The 26,344-nt window shown below is 31.7% G+C and overlaps 3 protein-coding genes across 3 annotated transcripts; 2 read left to right on the forward strand and 1 right to left on the reverse strand.

Annotated features, from left to right (window-relative positions):
- The first annotated feature begins 955 nt into the window (after positions 1-955).
- LOC122605799 lies at positions 956-3,025 on the forward strand. The gene is made up of 4 exons (XM_043778755.1): positions 956-1,273; positions 1,543-1,668; positions 2,301-2,471; positions 2,906-3,025. Exons 1-4 carry the CDS (start codon positions 1,196-1,198, stop codon positions 3,005-3,007), a joined length of 477 nt encoding a protein of 158 aa, XP_043634690.1. The 5' UTR covers positions 956-1,195; the 3' UTR covers positions 3,008-3,025.
- An 885-nt stretch (positions 3,026-3,910) lies between these two features.
- Positions 3,911-6,951, reverse strand: LOC122606211 (BTB/POZ domain-containing protein At3g56230-like). Its single transcript, XM_043779169.1, has 3 exons — positions 6,732-6,951; positions 5,552-5,728; positions 3,911-4,453 (listed from the first exon to the last, which is right to left on the reverse strand). The coding sequence occupies exons 1-3, from the start codon at positions 6,903-6,905 to the stop codon at positions 3,995-3,997; spliced, it is 810 nt and encodes a 269-aa protein (XP_043635104.1). The 5' UTR covers positions 6,906-6,951; the 3' UTR covers positions 3,911-3,994.
- A 14,739-nt stretch (positions 6,952-21,690) lies between these two features.
- On the forward strand, positions 21,691-23,792 carry LOC122605377. Its single transcript, XM_043778313.1, has 4 exons — positions 21,691-22,072; positions 22,364-22,823; positions 23,115-23,184; positions 23,404-23,792. Exons 1-4 carry the CDS (start codon positions 21,958-21,960, stop codon positions 23,548-23,550), a joined length of 792 nt encoding a protein of 263 aa, XP_043634248.1. The 5' UTR covers positions 21,691-21,957; the 3' UTR covers positions 23,551-23,792.
- Positions 23,793-26,344: the final 2,552 nt, after the last annotated feature.

The following is a 26,344-nucleotide window of genomic DNA, read 5'->3' on the forward strand; positions in this document are numbered from 1 at the left end:
AGAAGTGATAAACATCACTATGAAAATATGAAATAATAGAAAGTTAACATATAATGGCATAAAAGTTTAAACGACACAAATTCTCATCACCTATAATGACATATATTTTTTTCTGTCACTAATATCTATGTACATTACTAACACAAACCTATAAGTGCCACTAAATACATATATCTTTTAGTAACACATTGACATATGCCATTAAAAACCACCATACAGTGGCATGTAAAAATGTGTGCCACTAAAAAGGTTTTTTTTTTTTTTGTAGTGGATGAATATCAAACAAGCCATTCATTACAACAAAAAATATCTAACATTTATTTTTAAATGTGAATAGTTTGTTAATTTATAGACTTGTAAACTCTCTTTAGGAAAGTTGGTTAGGGATAGATTTTCTGAAGTCCCGATTCCGTCTCAATCCCGATCACGTGAAGTGGTACCGAATGAGACTTGGGACCGGGACCCATTTTTCTTAGTTCGCGGAACTTGATACCAGAGTACCGAGATTTTGTACCGGGAAATGGTACTAAATGGGAAACGAAACCGGTACCGGTATCAAGTTTTTAAAAAACTCAAGACTCGGTACCGGAACGACGAGACGGGACTAGTCCCATGCCCATCCTTAAAGTTGGTAATCAAAAGTGAAGGATACAAATCTTAAAACTATATAAAAATTAAAAAACTTATAGACTTTTGAGTATTAAAAGATATAGTTTTTAAAATTTCGTCACACTTTGAAATGGAAATAAAATAGCATACTTGACAGAGATTCCTGTCTCTCGAAGAAAGTTTGAAGGTTAGTTTAATACTTCAATCCTTTGCTTAGGGTAGTTTATGACTATTTGAAATAGTTTAGGACTAATAAATAAAAGAAATTGAATTTTTTTTTTCCTTCATATTTTCAAATATAAATATATTATTACTCGTAATAAATTAATATCGAGTTACAAAAAAACCAATTAATTAAAATATAGAGACTTGGGTTTGTAAAAATATGAAAAGTAGTACAGCTTTGATTAAGTTAATTTTTAGTTAGGGAGTATCTGGTATTTTGGTATATAAGAGAGAGAGATGACCATAACAGAGTCATGTGTGATTGATCATTGACTTGAGAGCTCATCTTCGATCAGTACGTACTGGCCGATTCACTTTTTCATAATAAGGAGGGAGGAGGAAAAGCTAGAAGCAGCTGCACATGGTGTCAAGAGAGCACAAAAAAACTGAACTGCATGAGAAGCTGCAACTTCTTAGATCAATCACAAAGTCTCATGCAGTAATAATATATATATATATTCTCTGATTATTTCTACTTTCAATTCATTGGCTTCATAATTAATTAGACTTTTTTTTTTTTTTTCCATCTATCTGCTTCAATCATGCATATACAAAAAAAGAAGTGTTTTCTTGATTTCGTCTTTCTATCCGCAGTTTGATTCATGTAACGATTTACATAGTATATGTGTTTTCTTGATTTCATCTTCAAGAATCATTGATTTATTTTATGTATGATTTACATAGCATATATATATATACTTGTTGCAGAAGAGTGATTCATCAATCATACTAGATGCATCCAAGTATATTGAAGAGCTCAAACACAAAGTACAAAGACTGAATCAAGACATAGAGAATGGACAAAGTTCAACCCACCAGAACTCATTGCCAGAGGTATATATAATAATATATATGGCCTTATATATTATCATTCTTATTCCTATGGGTTTCATTTTCATGACACAAGTATATGACCCTTGAATATATATATAATATAAGTTTCAAATTCAAGAAATTAAATAAGTAACAAATTCGATCATGAACCTAATTAAATAATTAGTTGTACATCATATCGTAGTTGTCATTAACCCATAACGCTGCAGATTGACGAAAGGCTAAACTTTTGTCACCTAATTAATTAAATTGTTTCTTGTAATAGAAAAGACGTACATATGATTTGTTTCTTGTAAGAGATTATTTCCAAAAAAATTCATACCTACTAATATTCTTTCTCATTACACATGAGACTCATCTATATGAGTGTGAGAGATCATATGTACGTATGCCTCTATATTTTCTTTCTAATTAATTGACATATGTTATTGGATTTTCGGAGGATAGTTAATTGCTTCTCTTTTAATTCAACTAGCACTTGATACTTTTGAAGTTGGACGTTTAGCGGTTTAATTGTATATATGTACGTCACAACGACCAGGCCAGGCCGCCTAATAAAACATGCACTTGATCTTCTTATTTCTCCTAGCTAGCTTTATGAATCATGTTTGAATGTGAAATATGTGTTGCAGGTAACCGTTGAGGCTATAGAAAAAGGTATACAAGTGAATTTGTATCTAGAAACGAGCTCCCCGGAACTACTGGTTTACGTATTAAAAGTTTTTGAAGAGCTGAGTCTCAGTGTGTTGGATGCTAAGATTTCCTGTACAGGCGGCTTCCACCTAGAAGCAGTGGCAGCTGAGGTACTATAGCTTATCAACTTCATTACCTTACAAATATAAACAGCAAGCTAGCTAGACAGAAAAAACCCATAACAACGTGTTTACAGTAGTCATCTAACAATTCTCTGCCATTTGCTTCTTGTGGATTAATTAATGCATCCACGTTTATCAATTTCATGTGTGTGAACTTGAATCACAAATTCATCTTGAAGATTCATAGAATGCGGAACGTGTTTAATTGATCTTCCGTAACTAATTAGTGTTGAAATTTAAGATAAGTATTTTCTCTTGGAGCTTGGTTAATTAAGTTTGGAAATTACTACGTACGGAGTATATATGTGAGCCGGAAACCCATTGAGATGAACAGATCGAAAAGCCTAATTAAAAGGTTACTCTGTATAGTATAATTCTCCATATACAGTTGTTTGCGTTGAAGTGTACTTTAATTCCTGCAGAATGAAGAAAACGGAGAAAGCATAGATGCACAGATGGTGAAACAATCAATCTTACACGCGATAAAAAATTGGAGTGAAAACGATGATGATCGTCAAGACTGATGATCAACTAGTCAATCTACTAGTGCAACCAGCTCAAAGATGAAGATCCAATGGTATATATATATAACTAGAACACCAAAACTATAAAAATAAGCTTGAGATTAATCCAAGTGAAGCCCCTTTGAATCCCTGTATGGATGTTCATATACACAAGTGTAGCCTTCTGGATATGGATTTTCAAGTAATTAAAGCAAGTTTCTATTATTAATTATTTTTTCTCATATATATCAACCTTTTAACGTTGTATTTTCAACAACACACACGTATATTTGTTAGTTTGATGTTCTTTTTTTCTAAAGTTTATATTTGCTCAGACATACTATGTTACATATATACATACATATGTCTCAAGTGGAGCTAGAACACCCGCAACCTTGAGGTGGCAGAACATATATTTTTTTTTTTATAACTCCATCCGTCCCATTAAACTTGCCCACTTTTAAATTTTTAAAGTCAAACTTTACAAACTTTGACCATATATATTTTTGTTTGTGTTTTATAATATTTGATGAAGTTGTATAAATTGATAATATTTTGGATGTGTGTTTCATTGATATAACTTTCATCAATTATTATATAACACAAAGAAAAATATTTATAGTCAAAATTAGTAAAGTTTGACTTTGAAATTTTAAAATGGACTAGTGAGACGGAAAAGGTATTTAGATAACATATTTTTTATATAAATAAAATAAGAGTAAAATGAATGAATAAAAAGATATGATTACCAAAAGCGCGTTAATATATTATTTTTTTGGTAATGCATATCTGTAAGATATATATTCTTCGTTTCTTTTTCTCTTCTGATAAATCATTACTTATGGCTTTTATGGCTCAAACAAGACACTTTTCTTGTGGATTTACACGCATAGTTGCTAGTGTGTGTGATAATTCAATCATATATACAAAAAATTAAAGCACCCCAGACTCTGAATATAAATATATATTTACTATTTAGAATTAGTGCACGTCTGGATTATTTGAAGCTCATAAATCACTTCTTCGATTTTTAATTTCCATAAAGGAAGCCCTTGTAATTTGAACCGTCAAATGGGGGTTCTTGAGTGCAAACACATCAAATCTGGATGCAAAAACTATATCCTCCATGTTTTTAACAACAAAACTTAATGCAGTCTCCTTGAGGTTGCGGTTACAAGTAGTATCCGATACTTCTAAAATGTCCAGCGCATTGTTCGCGTTGAGAATCTCAAGCATCCGGTTCTCGCAGTATTTTTGTAAAAACGTGATCTCGTATTTGTCTGCTGCGATTGATAATGAATAGAGATGTTTATCTAGCTTTTCCTTGACCAAATCACCACTATAAAGGAATTCCAATAAAGCTTCAACTTCGTCGTGGCTTAGTTCAAGGAGGCTGATGGTGTCATTTGGTGCCGCTTTGCATCCATCCGAGTCTAGCATGTTTCTGAATATACTCGACCGTGTTGCCTACATAAATTAATTAAATTAGTAAATTGCCATCTGTTTGTCCGGTTAATTATACTTGACTACTTAAAGTATAGGTTAGGTTTAGACTTTGGATTTGTTAAGTCCAACTTGGCAACTGGCCCGATTAGGGCCTATATAATCTTTGTTAGTAAAATAACCTACAGGATTTTATTTACTAGCATTTATCATTTTAGCAATCTAAAAGTTGAATTATATATTCTTTAGTATGCCAGCTTGAATAAATTGGCAATAGTTAATTTATGCACAAAACCATACAGTATTTAGATTGGTTTGGGCTAGATAGCTCATATGAATTTAACCCATAACACTTAATACAGCATACCCAAAGCCCAAAACAGAAGCTACTCAAAACAATGCGCTATACTTTTTGTATTTATAATACGATAGACATCAAATAATTTAATTTCATCCACACCAAAATTTAAAAGTTTTACATAGATGACATTGACTCATATCCATTTGATATGTTGTACAGTAATTTGAATCTATAACGGAATCTCATTCGATCAATAGTAATTGTATTTACATAATGTGGGTCATAATTAGGTTAAGCTCATTTAAATGGATATGATATTAATTTACTAAATGTGGAAGAAAAGATTCACAAGCAACAGAGTGTCAGAGTCAATGAGATGGAATGATTGATATAAGTAGATAAGTTAGATAATTAGGTATATAGTATGTGTAAATTAAGCCTGGAAATGTCATGAGGCCCTCTTTTTTTTTTGTGAAAAAAAGAAAGCTCTTTTAAATGGGTAAACTAATAAGCTTTTCCTTGTTTAGTACAACCAGTGTTGGCAATTGCTTAGATGTACGTGGTCTAACCAAAGTATTTTCGTGACCTTTTCCATAGCTATGTCCCAATTTCCCAAGTTGTTTATCGAAGGAGGTTTTCAAACCCAATCTCTTCTAAATAACATGATAGTTTACCACTAGATCATCTCTGAGACCTCATTTGAGGAAACATAATGCCTAACTACTAGACCATTTTGGTGTTGTTTTGGTTTTTAAACAAATATTTATTTGCATTAGTAGATGCATTTCCCATGAGTTGAAAACAGGGGGAAAAAGTAATACCAGTAATGCTCTATGTGCAGGTATGGAAGGAGCATCATCACCGGGCTTTATAAGAATATCCGTATGAATTTGGTCTATAAATGCAGCGTTAAATCCACTTAAAAAGGCCAACTTTTGATTACTTTCTTCTTCCAACTTCTTCATCTCTTTCAACCATTTCAATGAACTCATAAATCCCTGTGTATTTTCAAGATTTTATTGATTAAATCCCAACCAATTATCATTTACATGAAACAGTTAGTAAAATGCAATTCAAGAAAAAAATTATACAAAGCAAATATAAACTGACAATGATTTTGATGCGGAAAAAGGTAAGATCACCAAAAAAAAAACTAATACTATCAAATAGCAGAAGATTGAATAGGTAGGCTTGTTTTAAACTTTTTTTTTTTTTGTCACTATAATTATCGTACCATGTTTTAGTTAATAAAACTTGCTTATAAAATGATTCTACTTAAAATTAATTTACCATATGCGGGCAGCAAGCTGCTCAACCTTTTAGGGCCCAATTGTTAATGGGATCTCAAATTTAAGGGCCCAGTTGTAATGGGATCTCAAATTTATGGGCCCAAATGTTAATAAGATCCCAATTTACCCGTAACGACTAACGATAACGACTGATATCGTGTTTCAGTCTATCGACTCCTAATTTTCTTTTCCTTTTCTAGTTTCCATTTTCTTTAGGGAAGGCAAGTGGTTTAATTCTTTACCTGCTTAGAACTAATCATCGTAGTTTATATTTTTAGAACTAATCATCGTAGGTTCTATTTTACAAAGACTTTTGTTTGAAATTAGTCATGCAATTGTTGTTTATATATACATAAAACTGTTTTTGTAATTATTATGTAATAGTTTAGTTCGTTAGTTTTTGGTAAATAAAAATATTGATGAACTTTTTACTTATTGTATTTGAAGGGTACAACTTTGTATTATGCCACGGGGCCGCCGAAATTATGGGTTGTCCTGTTACTTTGCTTGCTTATTGCTACTCTTGAGTTTACTGATAGTTTTGAACGGCCATTATAAGCTAAAAGAAAACCACCTTAATATTCCTACGGGCTTAATAACACATCACACATGGACGCTGGACATCTCAGAAACTGTAGCTTTAATGATTTTATTCTTGTACACTAGATAGGTGATTACATCGTAATAAAATAACGTACTTTGAATATTTTACCTTGGAAGAATTAGGAACCGAAGGATCACTAGAGAATTTCCCAGAAATCTTATGATCATCGGTCTTGTTTGTCATGGCGATAATACTTTTGGCACCTTCATAACAAGCTACGCATATGGTGTTCCTTGGAGGCCTCAGATTATAAGGCATGGCGCTACATATCGAACAATCCATTCTCTCTGTGATGATAGTAATCAATGAATATGGAGATGAATGGCTAGCTAAGAGCCTAAGAAGAAGTATTAACAAAGAGATGGTGTGTTGGAGGATGCTTTCTTAAGTTATATGAAAGAATCTACAAAAGGAAGCAATTATAATATTGCTTTAGTAATAAGCATATATTAATTAAAAATTACATTAATGCAGATATAATAATTAGTTAATATTTCCCTATTGGAAATATAGTGTGATAGCTTCCTAAAAGGTATACTTTTTCCTTTATAAGTTGATCTTTCAAAAGTTTGGGATATAATGGAGTTACAAAAACACCCTTGTGCCGAAAACTCTGTTAAAGTTCGTTGTATAAAGATCGGTTATGTTTGTTTGTTGGTATCATTCTCTGTTACTATTATTTTGCCTTTTAAAAAGTTTGATACTTTCATAGTTTGATGTATCTTGATTTTGAATGTAAAATTTAAACAGGAATATTCGGTGTTCATGAATAATTTCATTTTATCATATGACATACTTAAAAGCAATAATAACAGCATTCATAGCACAAAAGTAGTAAAATATATACCTCCGTACCAATTTAAATGTTCCAATTTGACTTGTTGAGTCTTTCTTTTCTAATTTTTGACCGTAAGTATTTTTATTACTTAATGAAACTTATATCAATGAAAAGTATATCTAAAGCTCAATCTATCTATATATTTTACATCAATTATTATATAACACACATGAAACAATTTACGGTCAAAGTTGCAAAAGAAAGACTTTAAAAGTTAAAATAGAACATTTAAATTTGGACGGAGGATATGATTATCATCCATGTTGAAGGAAAATCAAATCTTTAATATTAAAAGTCAAATTAAAGCGCTTTAGTTACTACAGTAAGTAGTAAAAATAGCAATTTGTTCTAATATGTATTTTCCTAACTGGTCAATAAAAAGTTAGAGACAAAGAGAACTTCTACAATGTTTGCTAAATTTTGAGTTCAGAATTGTACACTTAATTTAACGTTCAAGAATCAAAATTTAATTAAACATTCAGGAAATGGTTGCGGACTTACATAGATACTGAGTTAAAATATGCACATCTGAAACAAATGAAATAAAGAGTCGCATTCGTATGGTAAGCTATATAGAAAAATTTTCGGTCCTACAACCTCTATGCCATTTATCTCTTTTTTTTTTCTTGTAAATGTGACATTTCTCTCTTTTCAAATACGAGGAAAGAATTGTTGTTGGTTGTAACTTGATAGTCGAACAAAGGGAATAATAGTTGTTGGTAAAGGGTAAGATTGTCAATTATTGTGAAAGATTATGTGGTGACATAATTTATAGAGTAGGCCCATATCAATAGAGTGGTTAGCATTTAGCAAAGAGAAACCTAAAAAAGAAAGAGGAAAGTGGAAAAAGACATCCCAGCGTTAACACAGCAAACATGTGGTAAGCTAAGCACGTCTGTTATTACACCTTAAACGTTCCTAATTTTTTTAAAATTAGCCCCTACCTTTTAATATTATGAACATTTAAGTCCAGCCTGTCCACTTCAAACAAATCCCAAAATGATTAGACTAACTGCAAGATTCGTTTTATTTAATTATTAAATAAACACCCATGGCCCAATATATATACTTTGGTTCACGTAATATATGGCGCACCGTGATATTGACCGTGAAAGTAAACATTAGCTTTTATCTATATCTTGACGTTAAAAACACTACTATTGATGAGTAAATTAGTAGTCAAAAGTAAAGCAAATGTAGTACTTCGTTTGATAATTTACATAATTGTTACTTGAAGCCACATTTTTTTAGGCCAATACATAAACTGCTAAGTTATAAATCCTGTTAACACAAACAAGTCATATGCTTGTGTAATGCGGCATCGATGTTGGTAGCAGTGCGAGGTGGTGGTTATGGTGACGGTGACGGATGATGAGTCCAGTGGCGGACGAATAGCCAACAAAGGGTATGCAAATGCATAACCTTAAAAGCATTTCCAAAGTGTAAAATTTTGATGTTTTTTATTTATATTAGTCCAACTACAAAGAGTGTATACCATTGGAAAATGTGATGTATACCCTATGACTAGTAGATGCTCTTTTCATTTTGACTCACAGATCGACTTTCTAATCATATCTGAGATATTCAAAGTTTTAAACTCCTTTAATTTGATTAAATTCATTTTGCTTAAATAAAGTTTTATTTCATGTTCCTATATAAAGATTGTAATTACCAACGGAATATGTGAAATTGTGAATATGTGGGGAGGATAATCTCAAGTTAATTTCAACTTAAGAGGTCAAGTTAAACAAATTTTGACCATTGAAATATAATAAAAGGTCAAGATTTAAAGATGATCTTTGAATCTTGACCTTTGATTAAAATTTAATGGTCAAGATTTTTCCAACTTGACTAGTTAAGTCGGGAAACTTGAGGCATTCCCCTCCCGAATATGTGGTGTATACGCTATGTAATTTTGTTTTTTACTTTTAATCATTTTTTATCATTATTTGTATCAGGGACTACAAATAGTATTTTATAAATTTTTTAATCACTTATAATTTTAGAACATAATTGTTGCTAATTGATGTATAATAATTTTATCTGATTACATAGTATTAAGTTATTAGACATTTAGACCTATGCCAACACTTGCGTCGATCGGTTGAAACTGACGAGCGTGTCGGTTAAGTGAACTGCATGTGGACACGACTGTATCATTTGGCTGCGTCGATTTATGTGAGTCGCTTAAGCGATACATGGTAAAATTGGCGGGATGGGTCCCATGCCTACTGTTTTTTATCATAAAAAATTATTGTATTTTCATTATCCTATCGTTAGCCAAAAAGAAAAAGCTGAAAAGTGCACACCCCAACTCGAACTTTTAGATCCGCCACTGGGTGGGGGCGACAATGGTGGTAAATGTAAAAATAATTGGTGTTAAAAGAGGTAGTGTAGTTATTTCAAAGATTGAGAGGTTTATGTTGTAAATTATTTTATTATTAATATCTATATTAGGTGGATATGTTTAAATTAATAAATAAGAAAAAGGGGTATATTTGGTAGTTTAGAGTTGTAATTTGAGATTTGGAAGAGAGTTAGTCTCGGAGTATAGATATAAATATAGATAATATTATCTATTTAAACTCAAACTTAACTATTACAACATTTACAAATTGACAAGCGCCTGAAATTAGCCAGTAAAATTTTCAGTTAAATATTGAAAAACTTGAAAGTAATGTCTATCAATAGGCATATTTTATTGTAACACCCCGATCTAGGCTCGAAATACTACCGAAAAGATATAGCGTATACATGAGATTATCGTAGAACATGAACTATATGAAAATAAAGGGATTCGGTGAATCCATCATCAACAAACAAGTACATAAAGCGTAATGCAGATAGGGGCAAATGAATCCTTGATCCATGTAAGACCAAGCCCAAACTCTAGCGCAAACATCCATCAACCATCACGTCTTGGATTCACAAGGTTACCTGAAAAGTGTACTAAACAAGGTCAACACTAGGTTGGTGAGTTCGTAGGGGCAAATGACGAGGATCTAATGCCAAAGCCATTCACAATATGAACTAAGCTAATGAACAAGGAACACACTTATAGTAAATCCTTAAAAGGCACAAGTACTCAATATAGGTTGGCTCGTAGCGCAACCTGGACCCACATGTATCCATTGCACAATTATACCATAGCTAGAACACACATAATGCACAAGAACACAGAGTGTCAACATCAACAAATATCCATCAAGTTCTAAAATGTCAAACATGTTCATCAATGTCCCTCGAATGTTCTCATGTCATCCAATTGTCATCAAGTACGTATAGCACCCGTTTATTGCACATGCACACATTGTCCCCCTATTGTCGTCGATATTGTCATCAAGTACATAAGTACCCGTTTAATGTCATCAAGTACATAAGTACCCGTTTAATATCATCAAGTACGTAAGTACCCGTTTAATATCATCAAGTACGTAAGTACCCGTTTAATGTCATCAAGTACGTAAGTACCCGTTTAATGTCATCAAGTACGTAAGTACCCGTTTAATGTCATCAAGTACGTAAGTACCCGTTTAATGTCATCAAGTACGTAAGTACCCGTTTAATGTCATCAAGTACGTAAGTACCTGTTTAATGTCATCAAATCCATCATGTCCATCAACTCAACCATGCACAATGCACATACATGTCATACGACTTTACATTTAAGGAATCTTAGATGTTTGTATACAGGGTCACCCGCAGCCTTCCCACCACATCTGCAACTCATTAAATGTATCATCGTCTTCCATGTATGTACAACTATCCTAATCATAGATAAATCAATCATACTCGAACAATCCATAATCAATCAATGTCCATCAATGACCCTCACATATGTATTCACATAATGAACTACGCAAGGTATTTAGAATACGCCTAGTAAACAAGAACAAGTAATAATGATATCGATAAGTATCTAACAAGTTCTATAATGCCAAACATGACTATCAATGTCCCTCAATTTCACTCAATTGCACGTAATGTACCTTATTGTACTCAATTGCACGTAATGTACTTCATTGTACTCAATTGTACATAATGTACTTCATTGTACCCAATTGTACATGACCATCAATGTTCACCCAGAAACAAACACCATGTGTATATACTTCGTACAATACTACTTTTGAAAGGCCTTTGATGCTTATATATAGGGTCACCCGCATCCTTCCCAACACATCTCCAACCTTTCGAAGGTATTATCGTCCTTCATATATACACAACTAACCTAAAAGTCAACCAAACACGTACATACAATAATCATATAAGAACCACGTATTTACACGTTAACAATTCCATCAATCAAATAATGTCATCATTCAAGACACTCAACATATGCACAATCAAGTCATGCCATCATCAAGGAAATCAAATGTATGCTCAATTGAACTATGTCATCAATCAAGGCAACACATAATTGCACAAACAACAAGTTAACACGCAAAGGTTGTACACTTTTTAGCCCGAATCTCAAACGAGTAGGGAGTTACGAACTCACCTTGATCGGCGATAGCAAGTTAATATCAAGCTACGAATGCCCAATAGTCGTCAAAAGTCCACAACCTAGCAATATATGTCACAATACGAGACATGGTCAATACTAGTTATACTATACCACAATTTCCCCTAAAGATGTTTTATAAGTCATTCGAGAACATTTAAATGACAAATAAAGAGTTTTGGTTAGACACGGTTCAATGACTTGGCACCAAAATTCCACTTGAAAATCAAAGTGTTTAGAAATGTGTTTAACCAATTTTGTTAACCTTAGTATGTTAAGATAAGACCAATAAACAAGTTTTGGATCATTAAAAGTCGACCAATAACCGAACGAAAAAGTTGGGGAAGGAACAGAAATACTGCGGCCGCTCGCACGGTCGGCCGTGTGAGCATCTGTATTATGGGAAAACTGCAGCCACAAGCACTGAGCGTCTGTCTGAGCGGCCGTGCTCCTACTGGCAGATTTTTGACTCCAAAATCGACTAAGGAAACTCCAAAACACATTTTTATGCATAAATCACCATATTTTAACATCATTAAACATAACCCATATCATAATCTTGTCCCAAAACATCAAATCTAGGTTAGAAATTGTTTTGACCCATTTGAAACCCTAGGAAAACCCTAAATGCCTTTTGACCCAATTTGTGACCCAAATTTGCTTGAAATCAACTAGAATCAAGTTAATAAACATAAATGATGATTTTGGGATGAGTTTAGCTTACCAATCTTACACCAAAAGCTCAAACCCGAATTTGACCCGATTAGAAGTTTCCTTGCACTTTCAAGACTCAATCTTTTGATATGTTATTAAGATGATGATGATGATGATGGTGAAAACCTCTAACAAAACTTGCTTAATCTTCCATTAAGAGGTAGAAATCTAGAGGGAAGGATATATATGTGTTTGTGTGTGTTTTTCTTGGAAGAGAAAAGAAAGAAAGAAAAGATAAGAAATGAAATGGGTGGAGGAGGAATTGGAAGGGGGGGAGGCCGGCCTAAGTTCCAAAAAGGGTAGGCTCCCGCTCCGCCAAATTCGACAAATAGCGAAACGTTAACCCTTTAAGTGCCAAAACGAACTCACAAACATATTTTAACTTAACGTTTCGCTAAAGCTCCCTTATTCGCCCAAGTTTCTACCTTGATTTACAAAAGTCATTTAATTTATTTACTAATTTAATTGTTTTCAAATTGTAAGCATCGATTAGCACGACTAATGATCTCGACACACACACGCCCCAAATTGCACGACAAATTGTTCTATATGTACACATTGCACATAAATGAACCCCCAAAAGACTTAAATTATATTACTAACTAAATTGTTAGCCAAGTTGCACAAATAGTCAACGGGTCAAAAGTCACGGTTGTTACATTTACATGATAGGAATAGGATACTAGGATGGTGCACATTGCATATTTGTTCAATTCAATTGAAATTGAAACAGAATGATGAGCTTGATTCTTACAAAATTAAAGGGGCCGATATGGTTAAGTTCTTAAGTAATGGGCAGCTAAAAATACATTTGAGTAGCCCATGTACAGCGGCCCAGAAAATAACATCACATTTCAATAAAAATTGTCAAATTGATCTAACTGAATTAGATCATTTCATCAACGCCAGCCACTTGCACGGATCCAAAGCGCCTTGTTCTGTTTAACTTAAAGAAATTTATGTCTAACTAACATTAGTATGGTATTCGTACGTTGCGATGATAATGTGTTGTGGTAGATGAAAATGTAAGTGTCTTGGTATTAATACACTACGAGAATGGTACTCGTGCATTTCGGCGGTGATGGAGGGGTGGTGATGTAATAGCGGCAGTGGCGGTGATGGGGTGATCTACCTGACAGGCTCCGCCCTCAGATTTAAAAATTCGTCGAAAGTGTATTAAATGACCACTCTAATGAACGAGCATGAAACTTTAAGAACATCCATATAATTTTTATAATTTATCGATGTACGGTTTTTGAGATAAAAGATTTTGAATGAATTAGAAAAAATAAAATGATTTATGAAAGAGAAAAAAAAAATGATTGGTTGAGATTTTAGGAGAGAGAAAGAGTGCTATAGTTATTTAGGTGAATATAAAATAGATATGAGATGCATTTTGGAGAGGTATTTAAAATCAATACTGAAAATTTAAGTTTAATGTTGAAAATTTAGAGAAAATCTGCTTTATAATATAATATAGATATGAGATTGATATAGATATGGTGCCAATTTTATCATTAATAGGTTGCTAATTTGTTTATAGAAACATGAGATTGATATATGCTAAAAATGTGAAATGAAATTTGAAAAAATAAGGGTATAAGTTGGACTTTTTTCGTCTCCAAAAAACATAACATTCAACGGGGATTGTAATTTATAATAGGGAAGATTACGTAAAACAAAGTTGAAAAACCGTGCTTGAGGTAACGGTAACCAACTCTTATAATGATTGATTTTCGTGTTTTTTTTTATATGTGCACAGGATAAAATATTTCGATCAGTTGTTATTCTCAAAAAGAGTTTATAAGTCACAGCCTCAAATACATATATGCCTATTAAGTAGCATAAATCAAATTTTGATATAAATTCCGGCAAAGGAATGAGGATGACAAAACATGGTATTTTATATGATACAGTAGTTATATAATATAATTTACGAAGAAATTAGGAAATATTTGGGTGCATTATTTAGAAACTATATATATTTATATATAGCAGACTTTGATGCCAAGATATATAGTGACCATCCTCTTCAGCTTAATTGATTTGATCAAAAGATCAATATCACATATTAATTTCTTCTGAAAATTCGACCTTAGTTACGTTAGTCTCTAGTTTCGATGGCTGTGGTGATCAGTTGCCATCTTCTCACGATGGTGGTACAGCGCCGCCCCAGATAACACGATCAATGTCAAAGCTTGTGCATGCATCCTACAAGGCCAAAACCAAAACATTAATACCACTACGAGACCAATTATTAATATACTGTATATAATACTCGTATAGCGGGTTTATTAGCACTTATATATTCGATAGATAAACATTCATTTAAAACATGAAGTTTGTAGTGTAACCATCGTATAATAACTTTTGAACATTTTCATTTATCTCTTAATATATGACTGTACTTAAAAAAAGAGTTAATTATGAAATTAACTTGATATTTTGTGAAATTTAAAACTTTGGTGTTAGTATAAACAAGATAAAAAACAATGTTTGACAAAACGAACACAAATTCAAAGGTGCACAAGATGAAAAAATATCGAGGCTGAAAGTAATTTAATTAGCAACGTACGTACGTACCTAGCATGAATAAGCCTAAGACTCGGCTTTAATGGAGCCGTCTTAGAACTTGTGTAAGCCATTGATGCTCCAACAGTGGTTGCCCATATTGTTCCTATAAGGTAATAATTAAGAAGTCAGTGATTAAGTTCGATGGTTTAATAAGACATTCGAAATATTTTTTTTTTCTTAAAAAAAAAAAGAAAAAAAGAAAGTAAAGTAACTAACCAATGCTTGCGAGCTTGTGCTTTGAGACCCAAGATTGTAAGCCTTCCATTAGATATTTTTGTGTTGAAATTGTTGAGTTAAATTATTGTTTTGAGGATGAATGTAAAGTATGGAGTGGGTTGATATATATAGGGGTGATAAATAATTAAATTAAAATATTAAATATATAGGGATTGGGTTTTTTGGCCCACTGTTTTTCTCTTTTCACCTTTTTATCCTAACCACCTGAAATTCTTGTACTAGAGTGAAGTGTGGCAAAAACCGGTAACAATAAAGGACAATTTTTTTCTGGTTTCAAACTTCAGAACTTCTTTGATACTTGATGTAATTCAAGTTCGACCCTTCAACTTTGATAAGTTTTTAACTATCGGTAGTTTCTGAACTTCAGGTACAAGGAAAGAAATAACGGGGGGAAGTGGTTCAAACTTGAAACTTGATAAGATCCTCGGGTTTGATTTTTTACATATTTACACCAAAGATGTTCTCCAAAGTTTGTCTTCTTTAAAGAATATAGCATTTTCATGTAAAATTAAATTAAAATATCAACAATTTTATCATAATACTCCTTTCCGAGAATAAAAATTAATTCATTTGTTTATCATTTATGTAAGCTTGCTGTTAAAACTTTTAAAATTTTTTTATCTAAGGTTACACGTCTACACTCTACAACATTTTATCCGTACAATATGAGGTTTGAACTTTGGATTGATCGGTCTAACCTATCACCGGCCTAGAAACTATAACTAAAGTGGTATGTGTCATGCAATTGGTTTTTATTTGAATTTTCAATTCCAGAATAACTATGTCGTGATTATTAGGTATATAATTCATCATAATCTATAGAGAAGTGATATTAGTATGACAAATAGTCAAATCTTAATTTATTTACCACTCAATACAACTTTTATAACACATTATTATTTGATTAAATTAGATTATTGTCCCGCGTAATACGCAGGTAAATATATTTTTATACTTATATATATCTAAAATACTATTTTCTTAATTAACAGTTAACAAATTAAAATATTCAATTTCACTTTATTAACATTTGTTTTTTTGACCTTGATAATTTCACAACACTTGTTTTGTTGCTCATTAAGTCTTACTAATTAAATAAATTTTTCAATGCTAAAAGTTATTATTTATCCATGTCATCACAAATATCTCGTTGTCATTCAGATTTATTAGGAAAAACATATAATGAATAACTTATTAAAAAGTGTCAAGTAATAAGTTTTTCAATTTGATAGGATCAACAACATAAGCAAATGTTAATTAAATGAAATAAAATATTTCACTTGGTTAATAATTATTTAAGAAAATCGTATTTTTGTATATATAAAAGTAAAATTATATTTTCTGTATATTACATGAGACAATATAAATACGCGAAATAAACACAATAAGTTTTAAGAATAACATAATTATTAATTATAGATAAAACATGTTAAAATACAATTGTATTGTTATATAAAGTTTTATTTGCATCAAAAATGGCTTTTTTTATTTTTTTTTCTTATAATATTTTGTCAATATATAAAAGGTAATTGTTCTTGCATTGAAATTTAAATATGCGTACGAAATTAAACTAAGTTAATAAAAAATTTAAGGCGTGTAATGAAAAATTCAAACTCATTATGTATTTATGATTATATACCATGTATTCAATTTCTTTATGTAACTAAGAGATGATAGTTTATAGGTGACATTTTTAGTTTTTTTGTCACATTAGATTTTTAAAGAAGTGCCATATTTTCCATTTAAATTGTTATATCTATGTTACCATGTACAATTTTAATCATCAATTTTGATCATAATCATTAATCATAATCCTAATCATTAATATTTAATTTTCCATTTTATATATAAGTACAAAGATTATATACATTATACTACTTTTTTTTTTTAATTAATTCAATGATAATTATCTTTTATCAAATAAGATTGTTTATTATATTATGTTTATTTTTTGAAAAGTATTTATTATATTATATTTAATAATTATATGTCATGAGAAAGACTTTTATGATTTAAATATTTATGTTTCATTAGTCTTGCTTTTATACTTAGCGTATATAATATATTCATAAATTATAATTTTATTTTTTTTATCAGTCGTAATCTGATAGTTCTTTATATTACCATAACTATGAATAATAATGTAACTATCAATTATTGTTTTTATATTTTTGTTCTCAATTATCCCGCATAACATACGAGTTTGATCTAGTATTTAGTATATATAGTGAATGACATGCTTTTTCTTTTATTAATAAATTAATAGTTATCTATATTAGTTAAATAATAGTCGGATAATCTAAAAGACTTTTAATGTATATAATATAATTGTAAACGATTTGATAACTTAATAATACGGTTACAATATAAACTCATACATGCATGAGTATATATATTAGTTCATTATGTTTACACATTACACTGATCGATCGATCTATGGCTTCCTAGGTATATACATACTTTATTAAGTATACAAAATTTAATTATTTCAAATACAAGGACTAATATTGTGTTTTCTTAATATTAGTGATTAAATATTAATGGTGGAAACTGTAAATTAGTGATGGAAAACAAAAAAGTGTAAATTATCCAAAGTAGATGGACTAATGTTGTGTTTACTTAATATTAAATTTGGTAATGGTACTATTATTTAGATCTAAGAGTTGTAATTAAAAGTTTGAATTCATCTAACGGTCCTTGTTTCTCCATAAAAGAATTTAAGAACTTGTTATATATATATATATATATATATATTGGTAGATGAAACACATATGTAATAAATCTATTAATTATTATTGTGGTATCAATATCATCCTTTTAAATTTTAACATCTATGACTGGACCTCCCTTAGTCCTAGTTTTTGATTCGATCGGGTTGGTCCAGTTGAGTCGTGAAAGCATTAATATACATATAGCTGTTGGTTTTGTTGTCTTTTACCAAAAAATCTCAGCGTCAATATTTTTCCATATAATACAAAAAGCCTTTTTAAACTGTCAATTTTACTACCAGACTATCCTATATAGGTTTGTTGAATTGATTCTATAAATAAAGTTTATTCTAATCTGAACACAGGTTATGAAATACAATGCTAATAACTAGGGGTGTTCATATTGCAGTTCAAACCGAAAAAACCGAGGAACCGACCCGACATTGGACCGAAACCGAACATGACTGAGGACTTCGGTCCGGTCCGCGGTCCTTTAGATTCATGCAACTCGGGTCTCGGTTCGGTCCGTGTATTACCCGACAAAATCCATGTTCAAAACCGGACCGAGGTCAGATATGCAAATATAAGTTTAAGCTGGTATCTAACTTCCTTTTTTAGCATATATTTGGCAAATAATCATCCTCTTATACATAATTTATATAATATGATTTTTATTCTTAAATAAATCATCATATACGAAACCAACTTTCTATCAGTCTCGTCAACAGGTAAACTCTAGCACTCTACCAAGCAGTAGCTTCATATCAACTGTACTCAAATTCAGTACAATAAGCTTTTAATATTCTATTGCATAATTCCATTATTACTTTATGATTTTCCATTCATTCATGACTAAGATTTGTACAAAATTAATACTCCCCTTAAGCATAGACTTTTAACACTTTTGTTAATAGTTAAGCGTTATTTAGGTACTACTGTGTATATGAGTATATCATTTTATAGTAAGAAACTAAATGATTATTTAGTGAAATGACAAATTTTATGCGTCATGATATATGTATTTGTTTCATATACTATTAGTTCCAAATACAAACTAGTTAGTCAAATGTTACTATAAAGTATTACATCGTATCACAGTGGGCCTTCATCTCGGTCTCGGTCCAAACATGTGAACCGGGAAACCAAATACAAACCGAACATGAACCGAACCTTCTTATCATGTCCGGTTCTCGGTCCTACATTTTGCACTAATTCGGTTTTCAGTCCGGTCCGGTTTATTACATGTTCGGTCCGGTTCTTGGACCGTGAACACTTAATAAAGGTACGAGTATAAAACTTGGAGAGAAGCCAATAGTTTTGGGCTTCAAAGTTAGGTGCAGGCCCACTTTATCTGTAGAAAAAATAGATTGTCCCCCACTTATCTCATTGACGCACTCCCGAGTACCGACCATGGGTACGATACCTTGGTTCCAACTTCCAACTTTAATAATTTTATTTTGAGTTAATTATAGAAATCGTTCATGTTGTGGACCATTACTTGCAGGTTTCGTCCCTAACTTTCAAAAATTATAGTTTTAGTGCAAAATACTTTGTTCCGTCAACACTTTTGGTCCTTACTACCAACGTCCGTTTAAAAACCCACCATGTGACATGCACATGATAGGTACATTAGTCATTTCATTAACAAAGGGACCAAAACTGTAATTAACTTTTTCATATATATCATCATCATCATCATCTGAGTCTCATAAATTCATATACATTTCAATAAATAAACAAAATCAAACCAAACTCTACCCAAATCACAATCATATAAATCACTTTTAAGTTAAATCAAGTATGATGAATTATTTATATACATTCCATATACACACAAATCAAATCTGGGAACACCAAATTTTGGGACACCAAATTAATATAAATTCTATTATACATACTCAAGATCCACAAATCTAAAAGTAAATTCATTACGCATAAATCCGAAAATACCAAATTCATATACACATAGATCTGAAAACATCAAAACATATCAAAAACTACCATCCCCAATATTCATTTTTATCAACACATATATCTTTGATTGATATCTAAAATAAAAAAAATATATATATATATATGTAAAAAAAATGATGTACTACTGTTATAAAATCAAAAAAACAACTAACAAGTTATAGATATAGATATCGGTATATATATATCTACATCACCATTCCACCATCAGTACTCTGTTGAATCGGAACTACGTCAACAAGAAGTATTAGATCTCGTTTATATATATGTGTGTGTGTGTATTGTTTAACCAGAAGAAGAAAGTTCCTGCCGTGGTTCTCGACTGTGTTTGTGGGTGTCTTTTTATGGGGTATTCTTTCTCTTTTGTAGGTAAAAGTCAAAAAGGGTGGAGAGAAAAACAAGTTTTTTTTCTTTGTTCCTTGAATTTGATCAGAAAGAGGGAAAGAGAGAGGGGAAGACGAAGACAAGTTAGTAAAAGAGGAAAAAACCATAATACCAAATATAAACTCATTTTTAGTTGATTTTGTTTATTGGAATTGAGTTGATTTTATCTTGTTTAAATACAAATTTAGATTGAGATGATGACGATATATATGAGAAGGTTAATTACAGTTCTGGTCTTTTTGTTGATGAAATGACTAATGTACCCATCATCTACATGTCACATGATGGGTTTTTAAATGGACGTTAGTAGTCAGGACCAAAAGTGTTTACGGAGCAAAATATTTTGGACTAAAACTGTAATTTTTGAAAGTTAGGGACGAAACCTGCAAGTGATGGTCCACGACAGGGACGATTTCTGTAATTAACTCTTTTATTTTTTATACACATTGCCTCAAATATATCCAAGGCAAGCGTATATGATTATTTGTTTAAGCAAAGATCGACGATATATGAACTCAATTATTCAAGCTTGAGAATAAAACTAAATCATACAAAAGTTGACACGTGTCCTCAACACTAAGAATCACTTACTCTTTTCCGTTTCTAACAATATAAAGTTGTTCACATAATCACATGTTATGGTTCAAGTAACATAGTATACGTTCTTTTTAAGAGCTAGATAAGATAATGTCAAAGTACTCGGAAAGTAACCTTTACATTACTAAAAGGGGTGTTTGGTACAATGGAATGGAAATGGTGGAAAAAAAAATGTAAAAGACTTCTCATGTTTGGTTGCAATAGAGAATGAAAAAGAGAATCGAGAAGTGACAATCATATCCATTCTTTCCATTCTTTGTAAATTGTAGAGAATGGATGAGAATGGAAAAAAAATATGTTTTTTTTTGTTTTAATGATGTTATATGTATTGAATTTAATATTTATTTAAAATTTTGTATTTTTCATATATTTATTCTCTGTTTGTACTAAACGACGAAATCTATTTTCTTTTCAAATACTCATTCTTTTTCCTACTATATTTATTCTCTATTACATTTTCATTCTATTTGATTCTTTTGTACAAAACACCAAAGGTGTGCACAATGTGATCACTATTTCAGGTACACGAGCTCCTATCTGACTTAATTCTACCGAAAAAAAAAAACCCTCATCAAGCCGTATGTCATTAAACATGAAAACGAATTAATGGCTAAGGCTTTGACCTCTCCCAAGTCAAACGCCCAAAACTTATTTCAATCATGCCAATCCTTTGATCGAGTCATATGTTCCAAATTTCCCATCGCCCTGTGATTCAGGTTCCCGCCAATTACAACTTATTTATTGAAGTGGAAAATATATAGAAATAGGGGGAAAATAATAAATTCTGAATGAAAAAAAAAGGCAAAAATGGTGATGAAGAAATCATTATTATCGATTAAGAGAAAACCCTCCATGCCCGATTCCAGTGCCGGATCCACCACCCAAACCCGTTTTCATCCCGTACCTCCAACTCCCACTTCCGGTACTCTTTCTTTCTTTGATATTTAGGGTTTAATTCATATTGAAATCTGAATATATATAACTCTGTTTGCTCATTACTTTTTATTTTTATTTAATTATATTAATTACTGTAATAGTTATCAATATGTTCTTTTGTATAATTTTAGAATATTCTGCTTAGCAGTTGCGTTTGTTTTTATTTATTGCGTGATTATTAATTTTTTTAAAATTAAATTAGATTAAATATACACGAGTATATAAGAGTATTAAGTAAATTTGTTATAATGTGTTTGTATCGAATATACGTACATAGATGATTGGGTTGGTGACCAGAATCATCCTCGAAGACAGACAATGCGGACAACTAGGAGCCAGAATAAGGTTGTTACTAATGTCGAGAAAACGAAGAATGGTATAGAGAGATCAATTAAGGGTGTCCGTGTGATAGTTCCTGGAATTAAGGTATCTGATGAGGGGAAACCTATTGTTCCGCCGCTCGGTTTTGCTCATGTGAAGAATGTTGTAAAAAACACCAAAAAGGGTGTTTTTGTATCTCATTGTACTGGTATGACGGATGATAATGGCAAGGGATTATCTGTTCAACGTAGTTTTGGTCGAATGGAGAATACTATCAACATGGATGCTTTATTTGGGATGAAGTTAAAAGATAACAAGAAGGCGGTTGTTGAAGTTTTTAAGCAATGCAAAGAAAAAGAAGTTGAAGTTGTTACCCCCATCAATTCTGCTCCTCCATTCAGGACCAAATGCAACAGGTCGGTATTTCTTTCTACGTACTCACACAAGCATATATTGACCTGTACAGACAGGGGAAAATATGCAATACGGCAACATTGACCCATAAAGACATGGGAAAATATGCAATACTGCAAATGTGTTGTTGACTCTACATAAAAGATCAAGATAAGCTCAATCAGTTGATTACATCAATGAGTTTTTGTCAATTGCATTAAATTTGTGGCAAACACAGGACGATAGAATGTAACCTATATGCAAGTACGTCCGAGTAATTACCAACAATCCATGTGTTTCTTGTGTTTGTGTAGGAATGAATTTGATGGAGCAAAAGAAGCATTGCAGTCTAAGCCATCAACAGATCCTTTTCCAAAAAATAAGGTTTGCATATATGAAATATTTGACATGTTTCCATGACACAATATTTGTTACTAGTATTATAGTTGTCTTGCATCATGATTCTTACTAATACCAATTCAACATAAAACTTAAAAGTGTGCTAAAGATACGAACGAAAGCTTGTGAGCATATATATAATGCCAATTTAAATCAATTTTATTCTCAAATACCTAAAGATTCTGAATGGTCTTTTTTATACAGAAAAAGAAAGTGTTATCTAAGGGAAGTTCCAGAAAATTTGTAATGCCGTATGATTTTATTGACCAACAAAGGGCTTACTTTAAAGAGATCGATGAGTATAGACTACAAGTGGAAGAAGTGGAGCAAGTTTCAGTGTATGAGGAATGATCTCTTAATCTAGGTAGTGCATCTTACTCATCTCAGTGTGTTGTATATTCACACTTTCACATGTCAAAATATACCTGAACATCTACCAATTTGATATATATGACCAGCAAGTTATACGCCTATATGTTACTGTATTTTGTTTTCTTGGGCTTTAGAGAATTTTTTTAGAGAGATGTATCTATTGTAGATCAATCTGAATAAACAGCTTTATATTATGATCAAATATGATGAGTAGTTGTGAATTGATATCTTCCTTAGAGAATTATCTCAAAATAGTGTCCTTTTATCTTTAGTGACTTTCAGTTTAGTGGGCACTTTGGTTTAGTTCTTTAGTGGACTGTGTTCATTGTAGTTTTTGTCTGTAACTCTTTAGGCTAGTTTTGGTTTTCATCGAGGTTAGTGGATAAATTTTTCCTTCAGTTGTAGGAGGTTGTAACATAAATTGGATAAACTTACCTAACACCCTGTGTTCTGAACTTTTCATTTTATAATGTGAAGAGAAACCAGAGACATTGATGTGTTGTGCTGTTTGAGCTAATACGGGAATTTAGGAATCCTAACGCTTTAGAACCTTATCTTATGCAACTGAAAGGCATACTGATATTTTGCACAACTTGCAATAGCTTGCACATGATAGGGAGGAAAATTGCCTACTCCTTATAATTGAGTGCATAAAACTTGTCTAATGAAATCCTTTGTAGGGTAGTTTTGGCACTTGGTGATGCAGTGAATTCAAAAGTAAGAATGATGATGTAGTCTGAAGCAATATTCCTTGTCTATAATAGAAAATGTCAATGGATGTCCATGTAAAGTAAATTTGATAATCCTAAATAGTCCCTGAAACTAAATTTGGAGCTAATATAACCATGATACAGTTTGTTCTTGATTCATTAAGACACAACTTATATAACAAATATAGGACGTAATACAGTAGGACCTGTATATAGTATTATCTAATTGCAGAGTGGGACATAAACAAGTGGGATGTTGATCTTTTGGTTATTATTAATGGTAAGGACTTGTTGAAAGGTCACTAGAGATGCCTAACTCATGGACCTAGTTTGGAGTTTGGACTTGGCTAGGTTTTGTTTCATTCTGGTTGATGTTACTATTGCCCCTGAATTATGGAAATCTTTGCATCCTTAATTTTTTAGTCGATTAGAATACCTTTTTGTCATTATTGTTTAGTTTGAATTGATATCATTGTCTAGTAACATTTGAGTCTATTATCATTTCTATATTGGTGTGAAAAGACTTTAGCACTTTGTTTTCACTTCTTAATCATAGGTAGTTGTTTCTTTTAATATAATGAAGCTCCTATTACGGAGTAGATTAGTATTATAGAGCAATTTGGTCTAGTAAATAATCTGTCACTCCTACGCCCGACTTGCAGATTTTTCAAGTATTGTAGTAAGTATTTTATTCTAATTTTCATATTGTTGAGTATCAAGAAATCAATAACTCTTCGGAAGTGGAAATGTGGAACTAGGATAGGCGGTTTCTCACGAAGGTTGATAGCTGGTAACGAAAAGAATCTTAAGTTCGCATTAAATGTAGAGTAACGATGTGCCAAGTTATGTATATGACTCGAATCTCTGCTCCTTGCATTAGAACTTCGGACCACAAATAGAGGGGGGCAACCAACAACATAAACAACATGCATGTTGAAATTAGTTTTGGCATCTTTTATTGGCTATTCCATGGGCCAATACCTTTCACATTTCAGCAAATTAACGAGTTTCCCTTTCACATTAGAAAATCAATTGTCCCTTGACAAATCCTAAGTTCCTAACTAGAAAAATCCCTCTTTTTGTCCTTGGAACTCTTATCTAGTTTATTTCTGTAATTGGTGTATTACTAATGATGAGTTATACTTTGACTACTGATCATACCCATATGGTCATATATGTTTTACTGCTTGTTTCTTTTCAGTTTTACATCACGTATATGATATAGAGCCATAGAGGCAAGTAATTTATTAGGTGGATGAGTTGGTTCTTATAACACTTAACCGTCATACAACTTGTCAACCTGTTTTTTTCACTTATACTTGATATAAATCAGTGAAATAACTAATAGGCGTAACATACTAATCAAATAGTTCATCTTCTCTTAGCTCACAGTTAGTCTGATCACAGTGGAATGAATTATTGTATATAGCCCTTAATGATCTAATGCTTCAACAAAGAGACGCCCTTTAAAAAGGTGTGTGCAATCCTATCTCATTAAAAAAGGTGACAATATGAATAGTTTTCTCCAATAGATTTGGGATAAGTTCAATGTGAAGCACAATCAAATATTTTACTAAAAATGTGATTAAGATGTAAGTTGGATTGGTGCAGTGTGCACTATCCTCTACCCATTTTAAACAGTTTTACGTTTTAAACCAATCATATAAGCTTATTCTTTGTATTGTATTGGCCAATCACATAAAAGAATACAACACCCTCTCGTAATGGGCAATGTGAGATTTTGTTGGTTTTTCAAAAGTGGAATCTATGATGTAATTAGAATATGCATTTTGATGTTTGGTTGTAGACTAAAAACTTGTTTGCAGGTTGACCACAATACATGATCAGTGTTATTTCTGTATTTAATTTAATTTTGGAGGGTCCTTTGAGTGCGATACTCCATAGTCCTTACTGTAGTTCCTAGGTATTGGCTCTTTGGGTAATGCACATTTTCTTGAATACCTTATTATGTTGAAAAAATAAATCCCAAATTGCTTGCGTAAAACAGTAAAAGGGTATTTTGTTTTCTTTAAAAGAACATTCAGTAATTTGCAAGTTGATTT

Source organism: Erigeron canadensis, chromosome 6 (genome assembly GCF_010389155.1).
Source record: "Erigeron canadensis isolate Cc75 chromosome 6, C_canadensis_v1, whole genome shotgun sequence".
Taxonomy (NCBI): domain Eukaryota; kingdom Viridiplantae; phylum Streptophyta; class Magnoliopsida; order Asterales; family Asteraceae; genus Erigeron; species Erigeron canadensis.